Here is a 21,987-nt window from a genome sequence, read left to right as displayed (position 1 = left end):
GTCACAAACATAAGACCCGCTGTTAAATAAAGCTCTTCTGACCTTAGCTGGCATGTGGGTATATATTAATGCTGCCCATTATGGGCACAAGCAATTTTCACCCATTTATTAATTATATGTTTTACATTTGAGTGTTTCCTATCCCCTAAACCTCCAGGGATGTACACAGTTTAATACCGGCAACTTCTTATTATGGGAAATACAAAAACGTCTTTTAAAACTACAACTCCCAGTAGAGACGTGCCATAGAACATGTTGCGAAACACAATAGACAGCATGTGTAGTTCTGGGGACGGGGTGGGGGAGGGGGGGACGGGGTGGACCCGTTCAAATCCAGTTTTGGACAGTCTGCCGTGGTTCCATCCCATTTCACGTGCTGTTCGACACTCGGCACACTCTCCAATCACAGAGCTTGAGGACTATCACGGGGTTTGTCAAGCGAAGCGGAGAGAATACTTACTTCCGGGTGTAATATTCTGTAAAGCAAATGAGCTGCTCCGACCCTCGGTCCTGACGGACTCCAACTTGTGTTGCGGATTTTGTTAAACTAATACGTTCGCGCTGTGGACCAACACTATACATTGACGGGGAAGGGGGTAGCAATAAAGATAACACCATTAAACAGTTACACAACATAACAGAAATAATATCGATAGCAGCATCCCTAGCAACCACCTTGGTGACAATGAAAACGTTGTATAGACACCATTTCCTGAAGTAATCTTCGTAATAACTAGCAAACTAAAGATCATGTACATCCACTGCACACATAATCTGAAATAACAACTCATATTTCTCGCATCAAATGACATCAAAACGCATTTTAATGGCCAAAATAACTTTAAAATAGGCATTTTACACCGAGAATAAAACGAAGTTCGGCCATGTTTTTTTTTTCTGCAGGGAGAAATTTGAAGATCACGTGACATAGACGCCAGCCAATGCATGGTGAAAAAAAACGTAGGGATCTTACAATTTCAGAGGCGTTTTTGTAGAAATACTACGTCCTACGTTGTGGACCAACGTAGTTATTACACGTTTTTTTATGAGACTGGGTTGGTCTGACGCCTCGGCTGCTGTGGGCGTCTCTCCGCCTGCCGCTGTGGCCCGGGTTGGCTGCTGCTGCGGGCGCTGGTGCCGCTGTGACCTCGCCGCAGGCTGGAGCCAGCCAACGTGCTGGCGGATGTCGTCCGTCTGCTCCGCCGCCGCCTTCATGGATTCCACCATGGCTAGGAACTGGGGTCCGAACAGCCCGTCCGGGCTGATCGGAGCGTCCAGCAAAACCTTTCTGGCTGGCTCTGTGACAGCCGCCTGCTGCAGCCAGAGGTGGCGCTGGATCTGCGTCATCCACGCAGCGATACTCGCCTGGGAGACCGCAACGGACGCGCACAGCGTGAGCGCCTTGCTGGCCGCCTTACCGATCTCCTCCGCCTCCTCTGATGCCAAGGTGGCGGATCGCTCCACCAGCGTCACCACCGAGTTGGACAGCAACGCGATGTTGTCTGCCGCCGCGGCGGCCTGAAACGCACACTGATGCGCCCGGTCAGCCTGGCGGGCGACATACTGGTCCTTGGGGGAGGCCAACGTAGGGCGCCGTCTGTCGATCAAGTTGGCCTGCCTAACCCCAAAGAACGCCGTCAGGCTCGGCTCCAGAGAGGGGGTGGTTGGGAAACCATCCTCCGTGAATCCCTCCACCTTAGTGAAGGGAACAAAGGTGGACACCGGAGCCCTCAGGGTCCTCGGGTTCGCCGCCGCCCCCTCTTGGTACCTCCTAATGGCGGGGAAGCGCGGCCAGACCGGATCACTCCTTCCCTGTCTGAACCCGGGAAAAAACTCCGGCCATGTCGTCCAGAGCCACCCTCTCCCGACCTAGGGGAACGGGGAGATCATCTGCAGGCGGCCGCCCTGCAGATGATCTCCGGCAGCTCCACCATGATGCCACCTAACGCCGGCAGCGCCGTGGCAACGGAGAAGGGGACCGCATGCTCGGCCGCCAAACCAGTACCCCGCTCCGCCTCAGTCTCACCCGTCCGGGGGAGAGGAGGGAGGGGAGAACCGCACGGTGAACCATGATGGAGGGACACGGGGTAGGAGTCGTCCGACTCCTGCCCGGCACTTGGCTCCAGGGACATGCTGCCGTCCACCTGCTCCTGGACGGGCCAATCGTCCTCCTCGGCCGCAGCTAGAGCATCTGCTCTTCGCTTCCTGTCGGCTGATGGGAGACGGGCACAATGTGAGCAAGCGACCTGCTGGCTGAGAGACGTGTCCGCATGTTCTGGCCCCAGGCAGGATTCGCACATTGCGTGCTGGTCATAGCTCATGATATATCCTGAGCCACATGAGGGACAATCTCGGACGCAGTTGTTGCTCATGATGATGAATTTCGTTCAGTGCTTCTGTGCTTCCTATTTATACCGGAAGGGAGTCCGAGGGTGGGGCCCACCTTGCGGGTGGGCGTGGACTACAAGTGTTTCAGTGCTGCGCGGGGGCGCAGGGGGATTACCCAATAGCGATAGCCTTAGAGGGTGAAGCCATATACGAAATAGAACAATCCATTACCATGCTGTCATGAACGTGCGGTGCTGTTACGTGTACGCAAATTGACGTGCTTGATGTGAACGAGCATTTTGGTTAAAGTTGCGCATGCGCTATGAGCGCACATACGGGTACTTCTCAGGCATGCCGGGTAATCTGTGACGTTTCACTCTCTCAAAAGTTGGGCCATTTTATCATCATGCGCTAATGAGCAACTCTCATAGGAATTAATGAGGCCCCGCCTCCCACGCTGTATCCAGTTCTTATTATACATCCATGGTCTGCAACGGTGCTGACTTGAGACCGGTCTCTACCTGACCGGTCTCAATAACAAGTAGTTCCAGCAAACATCCACTGATAAACTGCGATGTTAACAACCTCATGATAACCTCACATGTGTTTAACTTAGGATCATACCTGTGTTTAGTCTAGATTAGAAAAAGGTAAATGTGTGCATTTTATTATAAAGTTGTGTATATTTACAGACTGTTGCAAAAACTAAGAAGCTTATAAACATCAGGTTTAAAACTAAAATAGCTTTACAAAAAAGTAACACAATGAAAGATGTTTGGAGTTTTATTTGAGTTATTAATTTACATTTTTTGTCTAAGAGATGCTGATTTGAAACCGTTGTTACATACAGTTACGGCATTTCCTGTTTCTGCTGGAGAGAGGGGAGGCCGTCCCAAAGCTTGCCGCTGTATTTACTCCCTCCATCTGACAGGAGGGAGCCTCGTTGAGCTGCGAGTGGTAGGGTCGAGGGAGTGGTTTGGGATTGGGCCTGAAGGTGTCCTGAGAGACTGCTGCCTGCAGGCAGGCTCCCATGCAAAAGTTGGCCCATTTTTATCTTCATGCGCCTGAGGCCCCGCCTCCCACGCTGTATCCAGTTCTTATTATACATCCGACACACACCCGCAGCCTGGCTGGGAGTTTGTGTGTGTGCTCACCTATGGTGCTCACACACCGACTCACAGCCTCGCCGCGTCCCGCGGTCTAGGGAGGAGAAATCGGCTGAGCTGCAGCTGAGAAAAGATTGAGTGTGAGGAACTTAACCTGACGGCTCCGCGGACGTAACGTAACGGCTCCACGGATTGGTCCATTTGGGGTATGGGCACATCACTGTACCCAGGAAGAAAAAGAGAAATCTCCAACGAGGCGTTCTGAGGCAGCATAGACAGGTTGCGTCTATCGTTATTCCAACCCAGTTTAGATTTTGCTTCCGCATTACGCAAGAACGTAGCTCTACGCGATAGCGTCATAGCCTTCTTCTTCGGCTGTTATAGCAACCTGGCGTTACATCTCTATGGGCGGCAAATATGAATCTGACAAGCGAAATACCGTCCTTTTAAACGCCCATAATTATAATCAGGGGCGTTGCCTGGACCTGGAAACATTCGGGGCTTAGCCCACAGTGGCGGCGCTACAGTCAAATTTTCTACTGCAAGACTCCCCACACGCACATACACAATTGCGCCATCTGGTGTCACAAACGTGTGTCTGCATTAGCTTTGTTACGGCAATGGATTGTGGGAGATTCTCATAGCACGTGAGGATTTCTTGAGGGTAACGATGTGTCCACACAGCAGCTTTGACCAAATCTTGAAAATCCTGGAGCTGGGCGTGTCTGACAGCTTGGGGATTTCGCGACCAACAACCAATCACATGAATATCACATGAATATCCCGCCCCCGACATACAAAGCAAAAAAACCCGGTTATTCTACACTATTGTCAAATAGGAAGGGCTATGATGAACATTTATTTTTTTAACATTTTGAACATTTATGAGATTAATGTTTATGGTGCTATTTTATGCTACATTCCATGCTGGCTAATGATACTGTCTATGCTTGCTAGCAACGAAGTAAACTAGCAACGAAGTAAACTGGATATAAAATCCCCAAACAAGCGAAAACCTACCAGTTTCACCCACTGTCTCTGCCACCTCCCTCCATGCCTGGTTCCTCCGGTTTGTATCCCGGTAAGTAAATAGGGACTGGTCATAAAGAACCGGGTGATTTGCTACCGCAATAACTAACTTCTCCTCCATTTTTGTGGAATATAGAAATGAACTGCGGGTCTGGTTCTCCCAGCTTGCACGCGGTTTGATTGGCTAGCGCTTGAACTGTCAGATTTGCATAAACGGATCTGATTGGCTGTCGCTTCCAGCTCAGCCTCAAAAGTTGAACATTGTTCAACTTTGGAATCCTGAACATCCTGAAAATCCTGGAAATCTTCGCCTCGCCCCCCCACAATGCAGTTCAGCGACAAGCGAGGGAAAGTGACGTCATCCCCATTCAAAGTCAATGGGCGGAGACGTGCTGGAAGCGGTGGACAAATCGCCAAAAGCTGCTGTGTGTACGGGCCGTAAGGTGCCTGTATTATCTCGGTGGACAAAATGTATGTTTTTATTTTATAAGGACAATAACGTACTGTTGTGTTTGTTTAGTTTAATGTTAATTGTTTAATGCTCACAGTCACAGCAACATGTTTTTGTGTGATTGGTTTTATATGATTTATCAACGTGATCATCAATAGCTAATCTGAGCACCAGAACCCAGCTCACGTGTCCTTTTATGCTGTCCATTGAAATGCAGGAAAGTAATCACCAGCTCTGAGTGATCTGTTGCCGAGGGAACACTACACCGGAGTTACATAAGCAGAGATAAAGTGCTATTTTGAGGGAACTTACCTCCTCTGGGGTCCCCCAGGAAGAATTTTTTTAAATGTTGAAGTTAAAAGCATCAATCTTGTGCACTTTGAGAGCAACATTAAGAGATATGGATACATCTCTCAACACCCATATGTCAACAAAAATCAAAGAATCAGAATCAGAAACAGGTTTATTATTTAAAAACACTTTATTTTCCAATTAAATCATAAACTATGTCAAATTATTAGAAGTTGTTAGTAATCAGATTAAACAGAAAAAAGGGATGGAAGGAGGAAATAATAATCCCTCATCACTTGCTGTTTGCGGTTGAAATGATCTCTTTTGCTGGCCAAACATGCTGGATGGAAAGCAGTGATGTCTCACTTGCCTTGGCCCTCTATCTGCTGTCCCTAAATCAGTCATGTTACCCATTGACTCTTGTCTGTTCTGGTGTTCCTGTTCATTGTTGTCTCCATTGTCGTTCTTGTCTGTTGTTTCTCCTTCTTGTGTGTCCCTTTCTCCTGTTCTCCTTTCTTCATCCTCTACTCTGTTTGGCTCATCTGTGATGACTGTGTAGGTAAACACAAACAAGTATGTAAGTCAATCAGTTTCCAGCTCTGTCAAATAAATGAATTTCAAGATACACAAATTTGTCTTCATTAAAATGAGTGTCACCACACTGTCACAAAATGTAATACTAACCAATTGAAAATAGTTAAATGTACATCTCTTGTAGATATCACTGTTAGAGTAGTTATCTGCCAATAGGACATAATCATTCCTATACAAATGCAGTTTGAGTAATTCACTTAATATATTCACTTCATACTTTAATATAGTCATTTTCACTTAATACTCTAATATAGTCATCTTTCTGCATTCAACACTAAGGAAAGCTGTACAATTTGACATGATAATGAGGAAAAAAGGCCTCCGACAATGCAGATCATTTTGTGATCATATCAATTTTAAGATGGGGGTCAAGGCTTAATATTTGGGAGCATAGTGTCCCTTGCCCCCTTTCAGGAGCCCCACTGGATTAGCTTTGATCTGAAAGCTTGTTAGCTGGCTGTCCATCTCATAATGTACACATAGAAACTAGCTGTCAATAGGAATATCAATCAGAAGAATTATAATTTCATGCAAAAATCTGTCACAAAAAGAGGTTGCACATTTAAATTCAGGTGTTGTTATGGCAACGTCAGTGGCCAAACAGCCACATTTACTGCTGCAAATACGTTCAAACATGCTGTTGACACGTAAAGCAGTGGCAACTATGCCACCATTTCAGCTGACTTTTCCTCAGAAATACCGTCACATAACATCCATATATTTCAGTGCTAGGTTGATGCTTAGCTAAGCTAACTATGAAACACTTTAACTGACAGGACTCCGGATCAACTGTGTAATGTAAGGTAGCTTCTAGCTTCATGTCGAACACTGACAGTAAGTCAACATTTCCCAGAGAGCTTTCTTTGAAATCACCAGGTAACGCTAAAAAACACAACATTTAGATTTTATGACAAAGTGTTTATTTAATATATCTGGCTAGCTATAGCTACTTGCTAACGGTTTAGCTTACCCCCGCGATTCAAAGTAACGTCGACGTAGCTATAATGTATGCTTTGCTTACATGTTGACATAACTTGTAAGTTTACTGACATTTACATACCTTGTTCACCTGGCTCAGGTGGTGGCTCTGGGGTTGTTGTGTGAGCCACCACTTGAGAATTGCCGTATTTTTTATTTAAAAAATGTCTAATGTCCATCTTCAGAAACTCCGCGCCCGCGGCTGAAAGTTTAAAGTTTAAACACTGTCACAGAGGAGAGGTCAGCCAATAAAACACGTTTATTTCCATGCAACTCTCGGATTGTTCTGGTGGTTGCCTCTGTTGCATTCACTGAACACGGGAAATTACATTTCTGCCATCCTCTAGGTAAAGTACGGTTAATGTATTATATTATTGAGGGATAATTTGTCCGGGGCTAAAGAAAAAACATCCGGGGCTTAAGCCCCGGATGCCTACCCCAGGCGACGCCCATGATTATAATTATAATTATAATAATAAAATAGTGCTTCTTTGTCAATATGACTGACGACCACACTTATGCAGTGCTGAGGTAATGTTAATTAATCATTTAATATTAATTCCTGATGGATATAAGAGGGATAGGCTACATTAGCAAACATCTGTATATAGCCTATATAATGTTTCGTTTTTTTGTTTGTCATGTAACATATTAACGTTTTGACCTTCTGTTTAGGATGTAAAGGTATCTATTTAATATTTTATTTAATGTCTATTTTGTTATATAATACAACATATAACATTTGACATTAATAACATATAAACGTTTGTAAAATATAAAAATGAAATGTTGGGACATTTATAAAAATGTATTCCTTTACATAAAAGTGCTTTCCAGAGGTGTAAGAAGTGATAAGATCTTGTACTGTACTTGAGTAAAGGTACAAGTACCAGAGTGTAGAAATACTCAATACTTTTATTATATTGTGTTGTTTATATATATATATATATATATATATATATATATATATATGTATGCGTGTGTACAATTGAATTAATATAAAGTGTATGTGAGTGTGTGTATAAATGAATGAATACATCTGTGTGTATACATGTGTGAGTACATATAAGTGTGTGTTTATATGTTTATAAATGAATAAATGTGTGTATATATATATAAAACAGTATCATTAAATAATGCTGTGTGTGTATAAATGAATGAATACATCTGTGTATATTTATGAATAAATACATGTGTGAGTACATATAAGTGTGTGTGTGTATATGAATAAATGTATATATAAAATAGTATCATTAAATATATATATATATAATAGTATCATTAAATAATGCTGTCAAATAAATGAAGTGCACAGTAATAGTCAAGGTTATATTCAATATTCTGCTAATAAGATAAGATATTTAAAACGTCTTTTGTTTGTCCTGAAAACGACATTTGAGAATACACACAGGCTATTTATAGATGATAAAACACCAGTAATACAATCTCAGGAATCTTCGATATGGCTTTGATTACAGGATCGTTTACTTTCAGTCAACAAACAAACAGGATCGTTTACTTTCAGTCAACAAATCCTTTGGAAAGACAAAAAACAACTATTCATCCTGCTTTACCGCGACCGCTATAACAGCCGAAGAAGAAGGCTATGACGCTATCGCGTAGAGCTACGTTCTTGCGTAATGCGGAAGCAAAATCTAAACTGGGTTGGAATAACGATAGACGCAGACAGGTTAGAGTTTTACTCGCTACAGGGTGTACTTTGAGGGTTTGTGACTTTGCAGACCATTTACATGCATAAAAACCTTCATAACACACAAGGGGACGGGTAATAACGGGAAAAGCATGACATGGGACCTTTAACATGAAAGCTGTGCAGACTTTAGAAATTATATATATTTAACATGAGTGGGTACATCGAAGACGTGTTACAATATTCATCTTTAATCCAAACAAATAACATTTAAAAGACTGAAAAGACAGGCAACACGATGTCCTTTCATGAAGAACATACTTGCACCACTTGAAACACCAGTACATAAAACAGTTTGGAGCTCCGTCTGCTGGAAAGAAACAGCATTGATTCCGTCACAAATCTAAGACACGACATAGCCTATCTGATTTAAGATTACACAATTGAATAAAAAAATATACTGATTATATTTCGCTTCCCCCATTCCTCGAATAAATAAAAATGAAAGCATTTTTACTTACAAGAAACTACAAAAGGCTTCTCCTAAACTCGCCTCATGAGCTTTTGTTTTGAAAAGACTTCAGTTGCACCGGAAGTAAAAAGCGCTATTCGAAACGAAGCTGCTGCTGCAGGATGATGAGGATGTGAGGACAAAGATTGCACCTATGCGAAAACAAACGATTAATAACGACGGGTGGCTAACTAATAACATCAGTGTTTACCCTGTCTTAAATTTGTCTAACCAATGAAAACACGAAACTTCCATAATATCATTCGCTGAGTGTTTTTTCCTCGCTAGTTATGTTTTATAGTCAGTATGAGGTGACTGTCTCGTAGCAGCGACAATGCTCCAGCCTTTCAGAACCGGCTTTTTCACATTTTCTTCGTCACATCAATGACTATGGACGTCCGAGCAGTGCTGGAGTTTGCCACAGCTACCAGGGGATTGTCCCTGTTGTTGCAGGTAAATTTGAGCCCAAGTTGGATGGTTAGGAATAGGCTAATCCGGTTTACACCTGCAATGTTTGTTATTAACCATGATTTCCCCTGACGTTTAAGTCACATTGGCAATGATATGTCTGTGTGTAATGGATAGTGCTCAGGGGAATACATACTGTATGTGATAAGTAGGTCAGAGACAGAGTGACTGCAGCTGGGTTTATCTGTACAGCAAAATTGCTTATGATGGCAGTATTTACTCTAATGGTGTTTAATATTTCTCCTCAGGCTGTCTTCAATGCTGTCATCCCTGACCATGATGCTGATGCATTCAGGCCCCCACGGACCGAGGAGCCTCTGTACTTGGACTCTTCAGTGGAGTGGTTGTTGGGAGGCCTGTCTCACTGGGATGCTGAGCATTTCCTCTTCATCGCTGAGAGAGGATACCTTTATGAGCACAACTTTGCTTTCTTCCCCCTCTTCCCCATCATCCTCCGGGGCCTGGCAGAGACGCTGCTGTGGCCCCTGAGCAGCTGGCTGAGTGTGCGGGGGCGTCTGCTGGTGGCCGTGGCTCTGGGGAACACTGCCCTCTTCCTGTTGAGCGTGGTCGCCCTGTATGCACTCAGTAGGACGGTTCTTCAGGACAGACGACTTGCTCTGCTCTCCAGCCTGCTCTACTGCATCACACCTGCCAACGTTTTTATGACCGCTGGATACTCAGAAAGCCTGTTTGCTGCACTCACATTTGGCGGTCTGTTCCTGCTGGAGAAAGGATTCACCTTCCGAGCCTGCCTGGCTCTAAGTATAGCCACTGCAGCACGATCTAATGGACTTGTTAACATAGGATTTCTACTGTATCTTCCATCACTGCATGCTATTACCCAGATTCGTGTTTATCGAACAACGACAAAAGGCCACAGTAAAGTCTTCCACTACATTTGGGCCATCATCCGTCTCCTGCTTACATCCCTCCTGGGAACTGCAATTATTGCTCTTCCCTTCTGTGCTTTCCAATACTATGGGTATAGGACGTTTTGCACTCCTTCTGTCTCCTTGGAACAGATCCCCCCTGCTCTTGTGTCTCTGGCTGAACTAAAGGGCTACCGGGTTCCAGATGAAAATGGTCCACCGCCTCTATGGTGCATGAGACCTCTGCCTCTGCTGTATTCTCATATCCAGGATGTGTATTGGGATGTGGGCTTCCTCCGCTACTTTGAGCTGAGGCAGATACCGAACTTCATTCTGGCTCTACCTATGGCCACCCTCGGCATTATGGCAGCTTATGCTTATTTTCTAGCTAATCCAGAACTGTGTCTTAGACTCGGTCTTTGGGACACAGGTGCACATTTTGACAAGCCCACACCTGGAATGTTTAACCCCAGAGTGTTTGTGTACATCGTACATTCAACGGTACTTCTGGTGTTCGGAACATTGTGCATGCACGTGCAGGTGAGTAAAGGATATAATCATCTTCATGTTTTTATCTGTCTGGTTGTATGACATTTTTTGATTTTCATCTATTCCTATTTTTAATCTGCATTTGTAGGTTCTAACCAGATTCATGGCCTCCTCGACTCCTGTGCCCTTCTGGATAAGTGCTCACCTGCTCCTCCTCAATGAGCCACTTCTTCATCGAAGGAAAACATCAAATCCTAATGTACAGCTACACACTCATTCCAGCAATGGATGCCAGCACACTCCTCAAAACCCCATCATTGCACTGCTGCCATACTTCAAAAGCTGTTCCTCTACAACACAGGGCATCCTGGGATACTTCCTCTCTTACTGGGTCCTGGGCCTGGCACTGCATTGTAACTTCTTGCCATGGACATGACCAAAGACGGTACTCTGAGCTTTAAATGCAACATTTCTATGTAGGACTGGGCTTAAACTATATTATAAATCATATGATCACCAGTGTTTTACAGTACATCATCAATACTCCTTTTTCACAAAGAACATCATTGTATTGTATACATGAATGCAACATTATGTCAATGTCTCATTTATAAAAAAACAAAACTGAAATCACTAACTTAAATGTAGTTTTTTCAAATTCTTATTATAATTATGTCACCCAGTCCTACATAGAGCCTATGAACATGAACACATTTTTGAAGCCAATTTATTCATGCAATAGTCAACTGTTTGTAACCGAACAAATGCAAAAATATTCCTTTATTCAACACTGTTTAATTGTACATATTGGGAAAACTATGGTTTTACTTTAAAAATAAATATTTGTATTTCGTGCTGATATCTTGCTCTTTAATTTAATATTGCACTGCATGTTTGGAAGAATTATCCCAAGTTATACTTTGGGATTATCGGATGTGAATGAAAAAATAAAGATTTTGCTGCTGTAAATAATCCTCACCTAGTTTTATTTGATTGTGAAGATAATCCTTTTTCTCAAGGCATTAATGTAAAATTGCTATATTGTGTTAAGTTGTAAAGGACATGCAATACCATGTTTACCCCTTGAAATGAATCTGCATACATCTAAAAAACACATTTGTATCAGTCTAATCAGTGGCTTCTATGAAATAATGTTTGTATTGAATAATGGGCCAAAGGCTGAATAATGCCCTCATTTGCTGCATGAAGGATGTGCGGCTGCGGCACATTTTAATTTAATAACATTTATGAAAAAAACATTTGTAATTGTATAGTCCCATTTTGGATGTATGTACCTGTCTACAATATTACTATAATATAACATGATACTTTATTGTCCCAGTGAGAACGTTGTGGTGTCCAAACCTCTTGGAACTACCTCCCTTTGGTTCAAATGGGTATTATTATAATAATGCACCTATATTATTATAATCAGTTTTGCTTGTTTGCAATTATTTTTTAATATTTTCCATGGGGGATTTAATTTAATTAGTTCTCTAAAGATTCCGTGTTTTCACCATAGGATGTTCAATGATCTACAAATAACCACCGTGCAAACATTACGTGATTGCGTAATTACAAGTCAGCAACTTACGTGCTTACGTCAAACGTCCACATCCTGACAACAAAAAAAGGAAAAAGGAAATGTGAACTGCTGCAAGAAGCTCCAGTAAAAACCGTCAGTTGGTGTTGGATTTTATGAAAAAGACAATTTAATTTAACAAAATGAGTACTTTATTTTATGACAGCCTTTATTTTAACTACTAAACATGGTAGTTAGCCTTGAGTCATCCCGGGAACTGATTCATATTGTTAAAGTCTGCTACGGAGAAGAATGCCTCTGCTGGTTCGCTAGCTAGCTTTCGTTAGCTTTCAGAATGGACAACTGAACGCTAACCGAACAGGCAAAATACCAAACTACAATGACTTAATCTGGAGACAACAGTCTCTCGAAAACGTGGCGAGAAGGGAGAGTTTTGTGTGTGCCTTATAGTTACCTTCGAGCCGTGTCGATACTGTTTACATGATGAAAAACTGCGAGTACCAGCAGATCGACCCGAGGGCGCTGTCGGTGTTGCCTCAGTCCGCACAGAACAACACCGAGAAGACGGTGCAACGGTCGCGGAGGAAATGGGAAGTATTCCCGGGGAAGAACAGGTTTTTCTGCGATGGACGGATCATCCTGCCCAGTCAGAGCGGTGTCCTTCCTCTGACACTAGGCCTTATTGTTGTCACGTGTGGCCTTTTCTTTGCATTCGAGTGAGTAACTAGACATTTCCTTTTGTATGACTGTTTCAAGTGAACCATGAATGCAACATGTCATGTATTTTACTCATGTGGAAGTTGAACAATCTTCCTGCTTCATACTTTCATCGCAGAGTTTCGTGGCAACATACTAAGGGATTAAATGTGGTTTTGACTAGTGCAGGCAGACACTAACAAACGTATATCTTTTCCAGTTGCCCATTCCTGGTGAAACATCTGACCGTCTTTATACCTGTGATTGGTGGGGCCCTTTTTGTGTTTGTGGTCTTCTCCCTGCTGAGAACCAGCTTTACAGACCCAGGCATCTTACCTAGGGCTACCCCAGATGAAGCAGCAGACATAGAGAAGCAGATAGGTAAGGCACAACATGGAGTTGCAAAATCACTGTGGGGCAGATGGGGTAAGGGAGCTTTGCCATATGGGGGATCTCTGTGTTCTCTGAGTGTTTGTGGTTGAACTGCCTACCAAGACCTAAGCAGCTTACTCTCTACCATGTATGAAGACCGCAACAGCCAGACATATCATTTGTGTGCTTAATGGGTAAAATCAAATGTGCACGTCCCTTCTGTCCCCTTCTCTATTTTAAGATACCTCAGGATCCTCTACGTATCGCCCCCCTCCTCGAACCAAGGAGATCCTCATCAACCAGCAGGTGGTAAAGCTCAAATACTGCTTCACATGTAAAATGTTCCGCCCTCCTCGGACCTCCCACTGCAGCCTGTGTGACAACTGTGTGGGTAAGGATGTGGTGGGAAGTCACCACTTAACTGCATTAATTAAACTTAACAACTTAATATCAGTGCCATGGGGAACATACCATGCAGACTGTTTAGCTGCTAGGTTTCCACTTGTTTGCTACGTGGAGCGCACCTTCCTACTATAGTGAAATGTACCAATCAAAACAGTTACATAGAACCACAAACCAACATACTCTTACCTTAGACATAAAGTGGGTGGCCTTAAAAGCATTAGCCTGGCTGGAAAGTCTGTCCTGCTCACATTTTCCCATGTCTGTATTAAGACATTCCTCACATGTATGTATGTACATGTGAGGATCCATTTTTGCTCTAGTCATTCCTCCTCTTTATGCTGACAGCTAAATGATCTCCCCTTCGCATGCTTCCCATGAAACGAATGGGCGACACATCTTACAAACCTCGTTCAGTGCTAGAATGTTTAACTGAAGCGAGTGTGATGCTCCTGCATTCAGAGTTAATCAAATCATGTGGGTTTCATACAACGTTACAGTAGTTTAAGCAAAACATCCCCTCTGTGTGTTCTCCTTACAGTGTTTACTCGTTTGCCTGTGTTGGAATGAGAAAAGCATAAAGAGGGGATTTTAGACTAAAGAATGTCTTGTTTTAAAAGAGGCCGTTTGGATAAGTCTAACTCTTGCAGCCTCACATTATAAGATAAACTTTGCAATACATTTGGGCACAGATCAAGGATTGTCTTTCGAATAATTTACATCAAATTAGGAAGGGATCTCTTTTTGCGCCCCAAATGAACAGGAGGAAGGATTACAGCAGTTTCAGTAATCTCATAGACACCTGATTACGGTCTTAAAATGTTTTGGATCTATCCTTTTACTGAACCAGGAAAATCATAATTTGATGAAAAGGCCCTTATAGTACCAGGGTAGTGTTTTATTATTGTTTAATGTACAACACATTTGGCATCAAGCCGTGCTTAGAAACTTTACAACTACTATAAACTTGCCTCTTATCTCTATATATCCTGTTTCCCCCCCTCAGAACGGTTTGATCACCACTGTCCCTGGGTGGGAAACTGCGTGGGCAAACGCAACTACCGCTTTTTCTACAGCTTTATCATCTCTCTGTCTTTTCTGACATCTTTCATATTTGGCTGTGTCATAACGCACATTACCCTGCGTAAGTATCCTCACAAAGTATTAAAGCATAAAGCACTCTGTATGATGTTTCTGTCATGTTATCAAAAATCACTTTAAGATAACTTTATTTCCTATTTGTCTTTTTTCTCTCCAGGTTCTCAAGATGGTAAAAGCCTCGTCCAGTCCATCCAAGAGAGCCCTGCCAGATATCCTTTTGTAGATACCAGCACTCACATAATCTGTTAATGAAATAGATGAGATCTTTTATATATTTGCTTCTTGTTTATGTCGAGAAATAACACAAGTCACGCTGTTGACAAGGCATTTCCTGCTGCGTCTCAGTCTAAGCCCACGCCTAATAGGATCAGAGAGTTAGCATCCAGCAGAGCAATGCTTTTAGGCAGATGGCTTTGCAGAAGAGGGTTTGCTGCCTCATGTTCTCGTGAGATTAAGTTAGAGGCAAATATAGCCGGCAGAACTACAGAGAACTACAGAGATTTGTTATTCACAGTCAGGGTGTGGGTTCATTTCTACATTGAACGCATGATATGCGCTCAATGTCATTTTCATGAATTCAGAACGAATACTTACATTGTCCGTACTTGTTATCTCATAGAGCCAAAGCTCTGATTTATTTCTGTAGCGTTTGAGACTTTAACGCTGTAATGCGTCTTTTAGCCAGTATAAATATCACATGTAATTTGGAACAACGTGTCCATGATTACGGATAAATATATCTCAAAACAAATGTAAGCCAACAAGATACTGTCTAAACTTAGCATGAATGATTCTCAGAAGCAACTAAATGTTAGCAGGGAGACCCCATTGTTTACATCTGGGTCACAAGTTGGTAGTTTCTTTGTAATAACTAACAGTGTTGCGCCGGTATAATTTAGAGGAACTTTTCTTTTCTTATGTAATTCCATTTCTTTTACATCTAGTATTTTAATATTGAAAAATGGTCCGCCATTATCTGAGAAGGTTTTGTTTAATTTGCAGTTGGCTCACTTGCCTTTTATGCGTTTCTTTTATCGCCATCTGCCTTAAATAATTATTGTTAATGTTGATATTTCCATTCCTTGACTGATCCTGGTGCACTGTGGTGGAGTTGGTGATTTGTTTCTTCTCCATCTGGTCTATATTGGGCCTCTCAGGCTTCCATACATACCTAATCGCCTCAAACCTCACAACAAATGAAGACGTAAGTATTCATGCACCTTAATGATACAACCATGATATTTGAGACTTTATCCATTAACTGACAGCTTACTTGATTTACCGTACTCACTCTGCAGATTAAAGGCTCCTGGTCAAGTAAAAGGTGTGCAGAGGAGTCTGGGAACCCGTACAGTTACAACAGTATTATAACAAACTGCTGTGCGACCTTATGTGGCCCCATGCCCCCCAGGTGAGTGAATATGTCCCCGTCCCATAAGCTGAGACTTTTTACACATATTTAGTATCAGGAATGGAATGCTTCATGAACATTTTATTAAAGATGGCATGACATGTACAATCAACGTTGGAGTAGAAATTAGTCAAATGTGTCATTTAAAATGAATACGTACCTGTTTTATGTACTATTTCAAGTTTATTAAGGTTTAGACAAAAGTCTGGAATCAAACCATCAGTTCAAAATCAGCACAACTGAATTTATGCATGATATACATTTAAATCTCCCCCAAAAAGTCTAAAAGCAGAGGGGTATATGTTCACCCTTTGTGAAACATATTGGTTTCTCTCTCAGTCAAGATTCCGCAGTTCTTTTGTATTGCATATTAACTGTATGTTATTAATCATAGTGTGGGACATTTGTGTCAGTCTGCTTGTATTATTTATTTGTATGGTTGTAAGTGCACCCTCTCATAACCCTGTGATCTGTAGTCTGATTGACAGAAGAGGCTTCCTGTCTCTCGACGAGGCGATCCCTGCTGTGTCGGCCTCGGAGATAGAGCTGCCTCCCTTCACGGTCAAGAGCGACGCACACATGGTAGGATGAAGCAGCATGTGGCCCCTCCTGAGTCCCGACTCCCTTAGCTCCTGCGTTGTTGTTGTTGTTAGGCTGCCCCTCCCACCCCGTGCCTTCTCCACTCTGTGTGTCCACTCCTCCATCCTCCAGACTTCAGTTTCAGTCCCTAAAGTAGAGTTGAATATGTGCCCATTCTATATTGTTTGTAAAAACGTTGTGAATGTCGTGACAGGTAGTCTCTAACTAGACTGGACATCTGAGTTTGCGATGGCTTAGAACGCCAGACATCCACAGTAGAAAGGCTTTATAACATCTACTGAAGGGTGTCATCATGCTAAAACAATACTGCTGTGCCTCTTGTTTAAACTTTAAAAACAAAATGTCTTGGGAGCCTCCTGAAACAATGTTTGGCACCATTGAGCAGGTACAAATGCGAGAAAGTGTTGTTACAGTCAGAAGTGAACCATTTGTTCATGTGATGGTGAGTTGCTGAGTCCCCATGCAGCAGATATATTATTTGTGCTGTGGGACATTGAACACGTTCGTTGTTGCACCTTTTGATATTTGACTTGTGTTTATGTTTGCTCACTCTTTCTATCCAACATGTTGCTGTATCTACCTCCTTGTTACTGTACTGCAGGGTTTGCTTGGATGTTTTTTGTGAATGTGTATGCACACAAAGGTCTTAATAACTGCTTTTTTTCTAGAACATGCAAATGTTTAATATCATATTATGTGTTTGACTTAACAGCACTTTATCACAGATCATTTGCCACATGTGTCCAATACATTGGTCATTCAATATGGTCAGCATATCATGTCTAAGACCTATTATCAAAAGCTATATTGCTTTATTTTCTTAACTACACTTTTGCTTTCTTTTTTACGTACCTATTTTATTCACCTAAAAAGTGTTCTTTAAAAGTGTTAAATAAACATAACTTTTGTATTTTGAGATCTGGCCTCTGTTTTGAATTTACTTTGCCTCTTCATTTTTTCAAGTCTTGATGTGCCTGACTTGGGATTTTAAGATGTTTTGGAACAGTTGTATTTTCTAAGGTAATTATATTTATTTCTGTAGGCATAATTAATGAACATACGGGTTTATTTGTTATAAACATTTGTTTCCTATGCCTGTTACGTCATTGCTAGATCTGACACTCAGTGTTGTACTGTATCCACCCTGCTAGGAGGAGAACTGTCAGGATTTTGCTTTGTCCTGCACAGCCTGAAGGGCACTGCTGCATGTAGACGGTCGATGGTAAGAGTAGGGTTCAACAATAAAGCATCGCAACATGTCTTCACTTATCATTTGCCGTTTGGGTTTGAAACTGCTGTCATCTTTTATTTTCTAAGTTATTGCATTTTTACTTATTTTTGTATTTGTCTATGCTTGGGATGGGTTCACAGCCTCACCTGTGAGTGTGCATGCTTCACTATCATTCACTCCCGTCTCATTAACAATCGCTCTAAATCACTCATGTTTGAAGCTGCTGATCTTACGCTTGTCCTCTGTAATTAGATGAGAGGTTTTTCTTATGTATCACAGGCTTTATTGTGCATGCATGGAGAAATACAAGTCTGCATAAACTGTATCTCTGTTTCTACTTTTATCAGAGCCAGAAGAAAAACAAGAGGAAGCAGCTTCTCCACGCATTTCCCTCTTAACCTGTTTCATTGTCTGCATCTAACTCACTTCTTCCATGTCTCTCCATTTGAGTCTCCCTCTGCCATCAGTGCTATCACCGCTTTCACTGTGTTTGATAATCCAATCCTTTTAATCATGTTGCAGAATTGTCTATATATGTTGTTACTGTTGATACAGCTCTGCCTTTTATAACACCAACGGATGATGTGTCTTATTCCTTTATTTCTTCCCTCTCCACACAGTGCACTCAGAGCACCAAGGACGTGCTGGAGAGGATGTTCCACTCGTACGATGTTCATGGGCTGTGCCCCCCAGCAACCCCAAAGACCACCCCTCTGGACCTGGAGGTTTCTGGCCCGGCAGCAGCTTCCTCTGAGCCTTCTCTCTCCGCTGGGTGCTTGCCGCAGGACGCTCGCCAGCCTGTGGCCCCCCCTTGCCCCCCGTTCAGCAGAAGCAACAAGAGGAGAGACTCGCTGCACTCCATCAACCCAGCCTTCCGCCTGGCCTCACCCTCTCCATCGCTGAGCCGCACCACCTTTATTCTGGGAGATGCCCCTGACAATGGCTTTATCCCCCTGCCCTGAGTACTCCCAGAAACCAAAAGAGATGAAAAAAGGGATCCGAGTGTATGGCTACAAAGAAACTTTTTATAGTGGTTGTCATTCTATGTGTCGCCGTTAAGTGAAGATGACATTCTGATGAGTTGATTAAAGGGACAGCTCACCCCAAAATCTAAAATACATATTTATTCTCTTAACTGTAGTGCTATTCATCAATCTAGATCGTTTTGGTGTGAGCTGCACAGAGTTGGAGATATAGACAAATCGGCCTTCTCTAAAATAAAACTAAAATGTATGGCACTCGGCTTAAGTAGCTGAAAGCTCCAAAAAATTACAGAAAAATACAACCGCAATATCTATTTCTGGAATGCATGACCCAGTTACTCATGACTACAACTCATGAGGCTGTGACTGCTTGAGATGCAACTCACACCGAAACACTGGAGGTTGGTCCAAAGCACAACAGGTACGTGTATAGGTAAATGTACATTTATTTAAAAATGTTTGGGTGAACTGTTCCTTTACTCACTTTATGTTCTGTGAGGTTTATCTGTGTCCTACTCCACTATACGTGTCCTTGCGGACGAAGTTACATCTTAGTTATACTTGGAAGCACAATGTAGAAATATTTTTGCAACACCTTTCCACAACTTCCACATAACCTCAATCCATACATCAGCACTGCAGTGTTTGAGTTCCTGCTAATATATTATGCAAACAGGTTTTTACATCTGAGAATACAGACACAATGAGTACTTCCAGTTTGAGTGAGGATGTACAGAAACAGAAGCTTTGATTTTCTAAACTGGCTTTCACTGAGGATTGAGCCATTTCCGGATAATCAATTCTAAAGTTGGCCTTATTTCACGTCACATCATTTCCTGTCATGTAGAGCTAAATCGTTCCAGCGTGATCTATGTTGACAGAGTTAAGATGAATGAGGACTCAGAGTTTGAAGAAGGGCAGTTGGTTCTTTATTTTATTATTTCCACATCAGGGTCTTTGCTGTATTTGGTCATCAGTTCTGCATATGTTGTATATCAGAGGCTATGAAGATAAGTGGTTGATATATTTTTTGTTTTGTTGGGGTGAATCCCTTTAGGAGACTATTATTGAAAGGAATTTTTAAACCGAGTGAATTTGTTCTGACTGGAAACTCCATGAAAAATTACGTTTTTTAATTGCCACTTTGTTTGATCAGATTTTGTGGATGTTAAAACCAGTATTTCATTTAAATCCAAATGAATGTTGCTGCTACACCCCCAGGGCTCGGTTTGCAGTATTTGTCTCCACACACTGTTTCCTGTTAAAGTGATTCAATGGGATTCATTCAGTGCGAGTGTGCATCTGTTTTTTCTTTGCCTCAGGCCACAGACTTATGTTGCCTGTCATGCTGTTTGGTGGTTACAGCACAGGCTCAACGTATGGAGCGTATACAAGCAAATTATTGTCACAGGAATGTTGAAGAGGTCTCTTTACATGTCTGTGTTGCTTTTTTACAGTATGACGCTCTGTCTGAGATGGAGTGTGACGTTAAACCGCAGGAGTTAGTTTGTGCCACTAGAGGGCAGCATGTGATTGCAGCCCAGTCAGAGACTCAGAGGACACTTTAGTGACATGACAACCAAGGCCTTCTGATGTTATTTTTTGTAGTGGAGTGTTGAAGCTGGAGATAGTTTGGAAACGCATCGCCATAGTGAGTGGGTCGTTCATTTCGGCATCAAGACCCTTATGTTGTGTAGACATTTACAAGCAGTGCTTGTATGGACAACTTGTTTGTATTTTGTAGGATGTAACATTTTGTCAATAAAAAACATCACATTTGTTGATTCTGTGTTTTGTTGTAAAATCTACACTAAAAGAGCTTTGCATGCAACAGCTTAGTAATAGCAACACCTTGTGTTCACCTTGTTTGAACTACACTTCAAACCGACGCCAATGAACATGGAACAATCACTGATATTTGGCTTTTTCATTCTGACAGCTGGAAACCATAAAGACATACATGTTGACCATGTGTTCATCTGGACAAAGATCCAGCAATGAAAAGCATCTGCAGTGTGGACACAAGTGGACACAGACCTGGAGGAGAGGATAGGAATATATATTTTTGTGGATAAAAAATGTGGTGCAACAAGGTAACAAAACTGCAAGTTCACAGAATCAAGGAGGCAATAATACAGAGTGTGTTCAAACATATAATAACAATAATAGATTTTATTAGCGCTTTTACAAGTGCTCAAAGACGTTTTACAGATATAGTATCTCTCCAGAGATGCTCTCCCACTGTATAAGATGGGATATGACTGGAAATAGCCGCATAAAATGTGAATGTCATCATCACAGTGCGGTGGACTTTATTCTCTGCCCAGGGTTATACTTTTTAGGACGCCGTTCTCTGTAATTATTCAAATTGAAAACTGGAGAAAATAGCCTAAAAGCCAGTGATCGCAACGGATGGACCTTGGCAGCTGAGGTCTCCGTCTGCACTCAGCTCTTCTGGTCTCATAAAATCGTGAATGTGGCCGAAAGGTTTTTCTAAGAGGTCTGCATGTGGCAGCTGGTGTCTCCTGTTTGAAGTTATTCACTTTTCCAAAAGTGTGATTATTAATTGGCAATTGAAGGTTGTAGCTTCTTAATGCCAAATTAACTTACATTGACACAAAAATGTAATTGGTTTGAATGCAATTTCAGTTTTTCTTTAAAATACTTTAAAAAATGTAAAAAAATGGTGAATTGGACCTTTTTAGGGCTGTTCAAAAGAGAAAAGTTGTAAATACATTCAGGGATAAAAAGATGAGTAAGGCATACACTCGTGCTTAAGCTGTGTCTGGATTCAGACACAGGATGTCATTGTTGCAAGGCACAGACCTTGCAAAACAGAACAACATTTGTAGTGAAATATAATATCCTTAATGGATTTCTCAA

General features: G+C 42.1%; 2 protein-coding genes across 3 annotated transcripts; both read left to right on the top strand.

Moving 5' to 3' along the window:
* Nucleotides 1-8,423: 8,423 nt before the first annotated feature.
* LOC117553734 (GPI mannosyltransferase 2-like) lies at nt 8,424-11,737 on the top strand. Its single transcript, XM_034227799.1, has 3 exons — nt 8,424-9,392; nt 9,656-10,816; nt 10,914-11,737. Exons 1-3 carry the CDS (start codon nt 9,324-9,326, stop codon nt 11,199-11,201), a joined length of 1,518 nt encoding a protein of 505 aa, XP_034083690.1. The 5' UTR covers nt 8,424-9,323; the 3' UTR covers nt 11,202-11,737.
* Nucleotides 11,738-12,371: 634 nt separating this feature from the next.
* Nucleotides 12,372-20,888, top strand: LOC117553738 (palmitoyltransferase ZDHHC18-like). 2 transcript variants are annotated; one of them, XM_034227804.1, is made up of 10 exons: nt 12,372-13,024; nt 13,225-13,385; nt 13,618-13,767; nt 14,785-14,922; nt 15,037-15,088; nt 15,981-16,083; nt 16,178-16,290; nt 16,767-16,872; nt 18,042-18,112; nt 18,742-19,025. In XM_034227804.1, exons 1-9 carry the CDS (start codon nt 12,789-12,791, stop codon nt 18,081-18,083), a joined length of 1,101 nt encoding a protein of 366 aa, XP_034083695.1. In that variant the 5' UTR covers nt 12,372-12,788; the 3' UTR covers nt 18,084-18,112; nt 18,742-19,025. The 2 variants fall into 2 exon arrangements, with proteins under 2 accessions (XP_034083695.1, XP_034083693.1); XM_034227802.1 differs by lacking the exon at nt 18,042-18,112 and having other exon boundaries at nt 18,742-20,888.
* Nucleotides 20,889-21,987: the final 1,099 nt, after the last annotated feature.

This window comes from Gymnodraco acuticeps, unplaced genomic scaffold, assembly GCF_902827175.1.
Source record: "Gymnodraco acuticeps unplaced genomic scaffold, fGymAcu1.1, whole genome shotgun sequence".
In the NCBI taxonomy this organism is placed as follows: domain Eukaryota; kingdom Metazoa; phylum Chordata; class Actinopteri; order Perciformes; family Bathydraconidae; genus Gymnodraco; species Gymnodraco acuticeps.
This window is presented reverse-complemented; position numbering and strand designations above follow the sequence as displayed.

What these genes read in the sequence shown, in the direction of transcription:
- LOC117553734 (XM_034227799.1), top strand. Translation starts at nt 9,324, where the DNA reads ATGACTATGGACGTCCGAGCAGTGCTGGAGTTTGCCACAGCTACCAGG. An exon ending in GATTGTCCCTGTTGTTGCAG is followed by an intron (nt 9,393 to 9,655) that starts GTAAATTTGAGC and finishes ATTTCTCCTCAG; the next exon opens with GCTGTCTTCAATGCTGTCAT. An exon ending in CATTGTGCATGCACGTGCAG is followed by an intron (nt 10,817 to 10,913) that starts GTGAGTAAAGGA and finishes CTGCATTTGTAG; the next exon opens with GTTCTAACCAGATTCATGGC.
- LOC117553738 (XM_034227802.1), top strand. Translation starts at nt 12,789, where the DNA reads ATGATGAAAAACTGCGAGTACCAGCAGATCGACCCGAGGGCGCTGTCG. An exon ending in AGACATAGAGAAGCAGATAG is followed by an intron (nt 13,386 to 13,617) that starts GTAAGGCACAAC and finishes CTCTATTTTAAG; the next exon opens with ATACCTCAGGATCCTCTACG. An exon ending in TGTGGCCCCATGCCCCCCAG is followed by an intron (nt 16,291 to 16,766) that starts GTGAGTGAATAT and finishes TGTGATCTGTAG; the next exon opens with TCTGATTGACAGAAGAGGCT.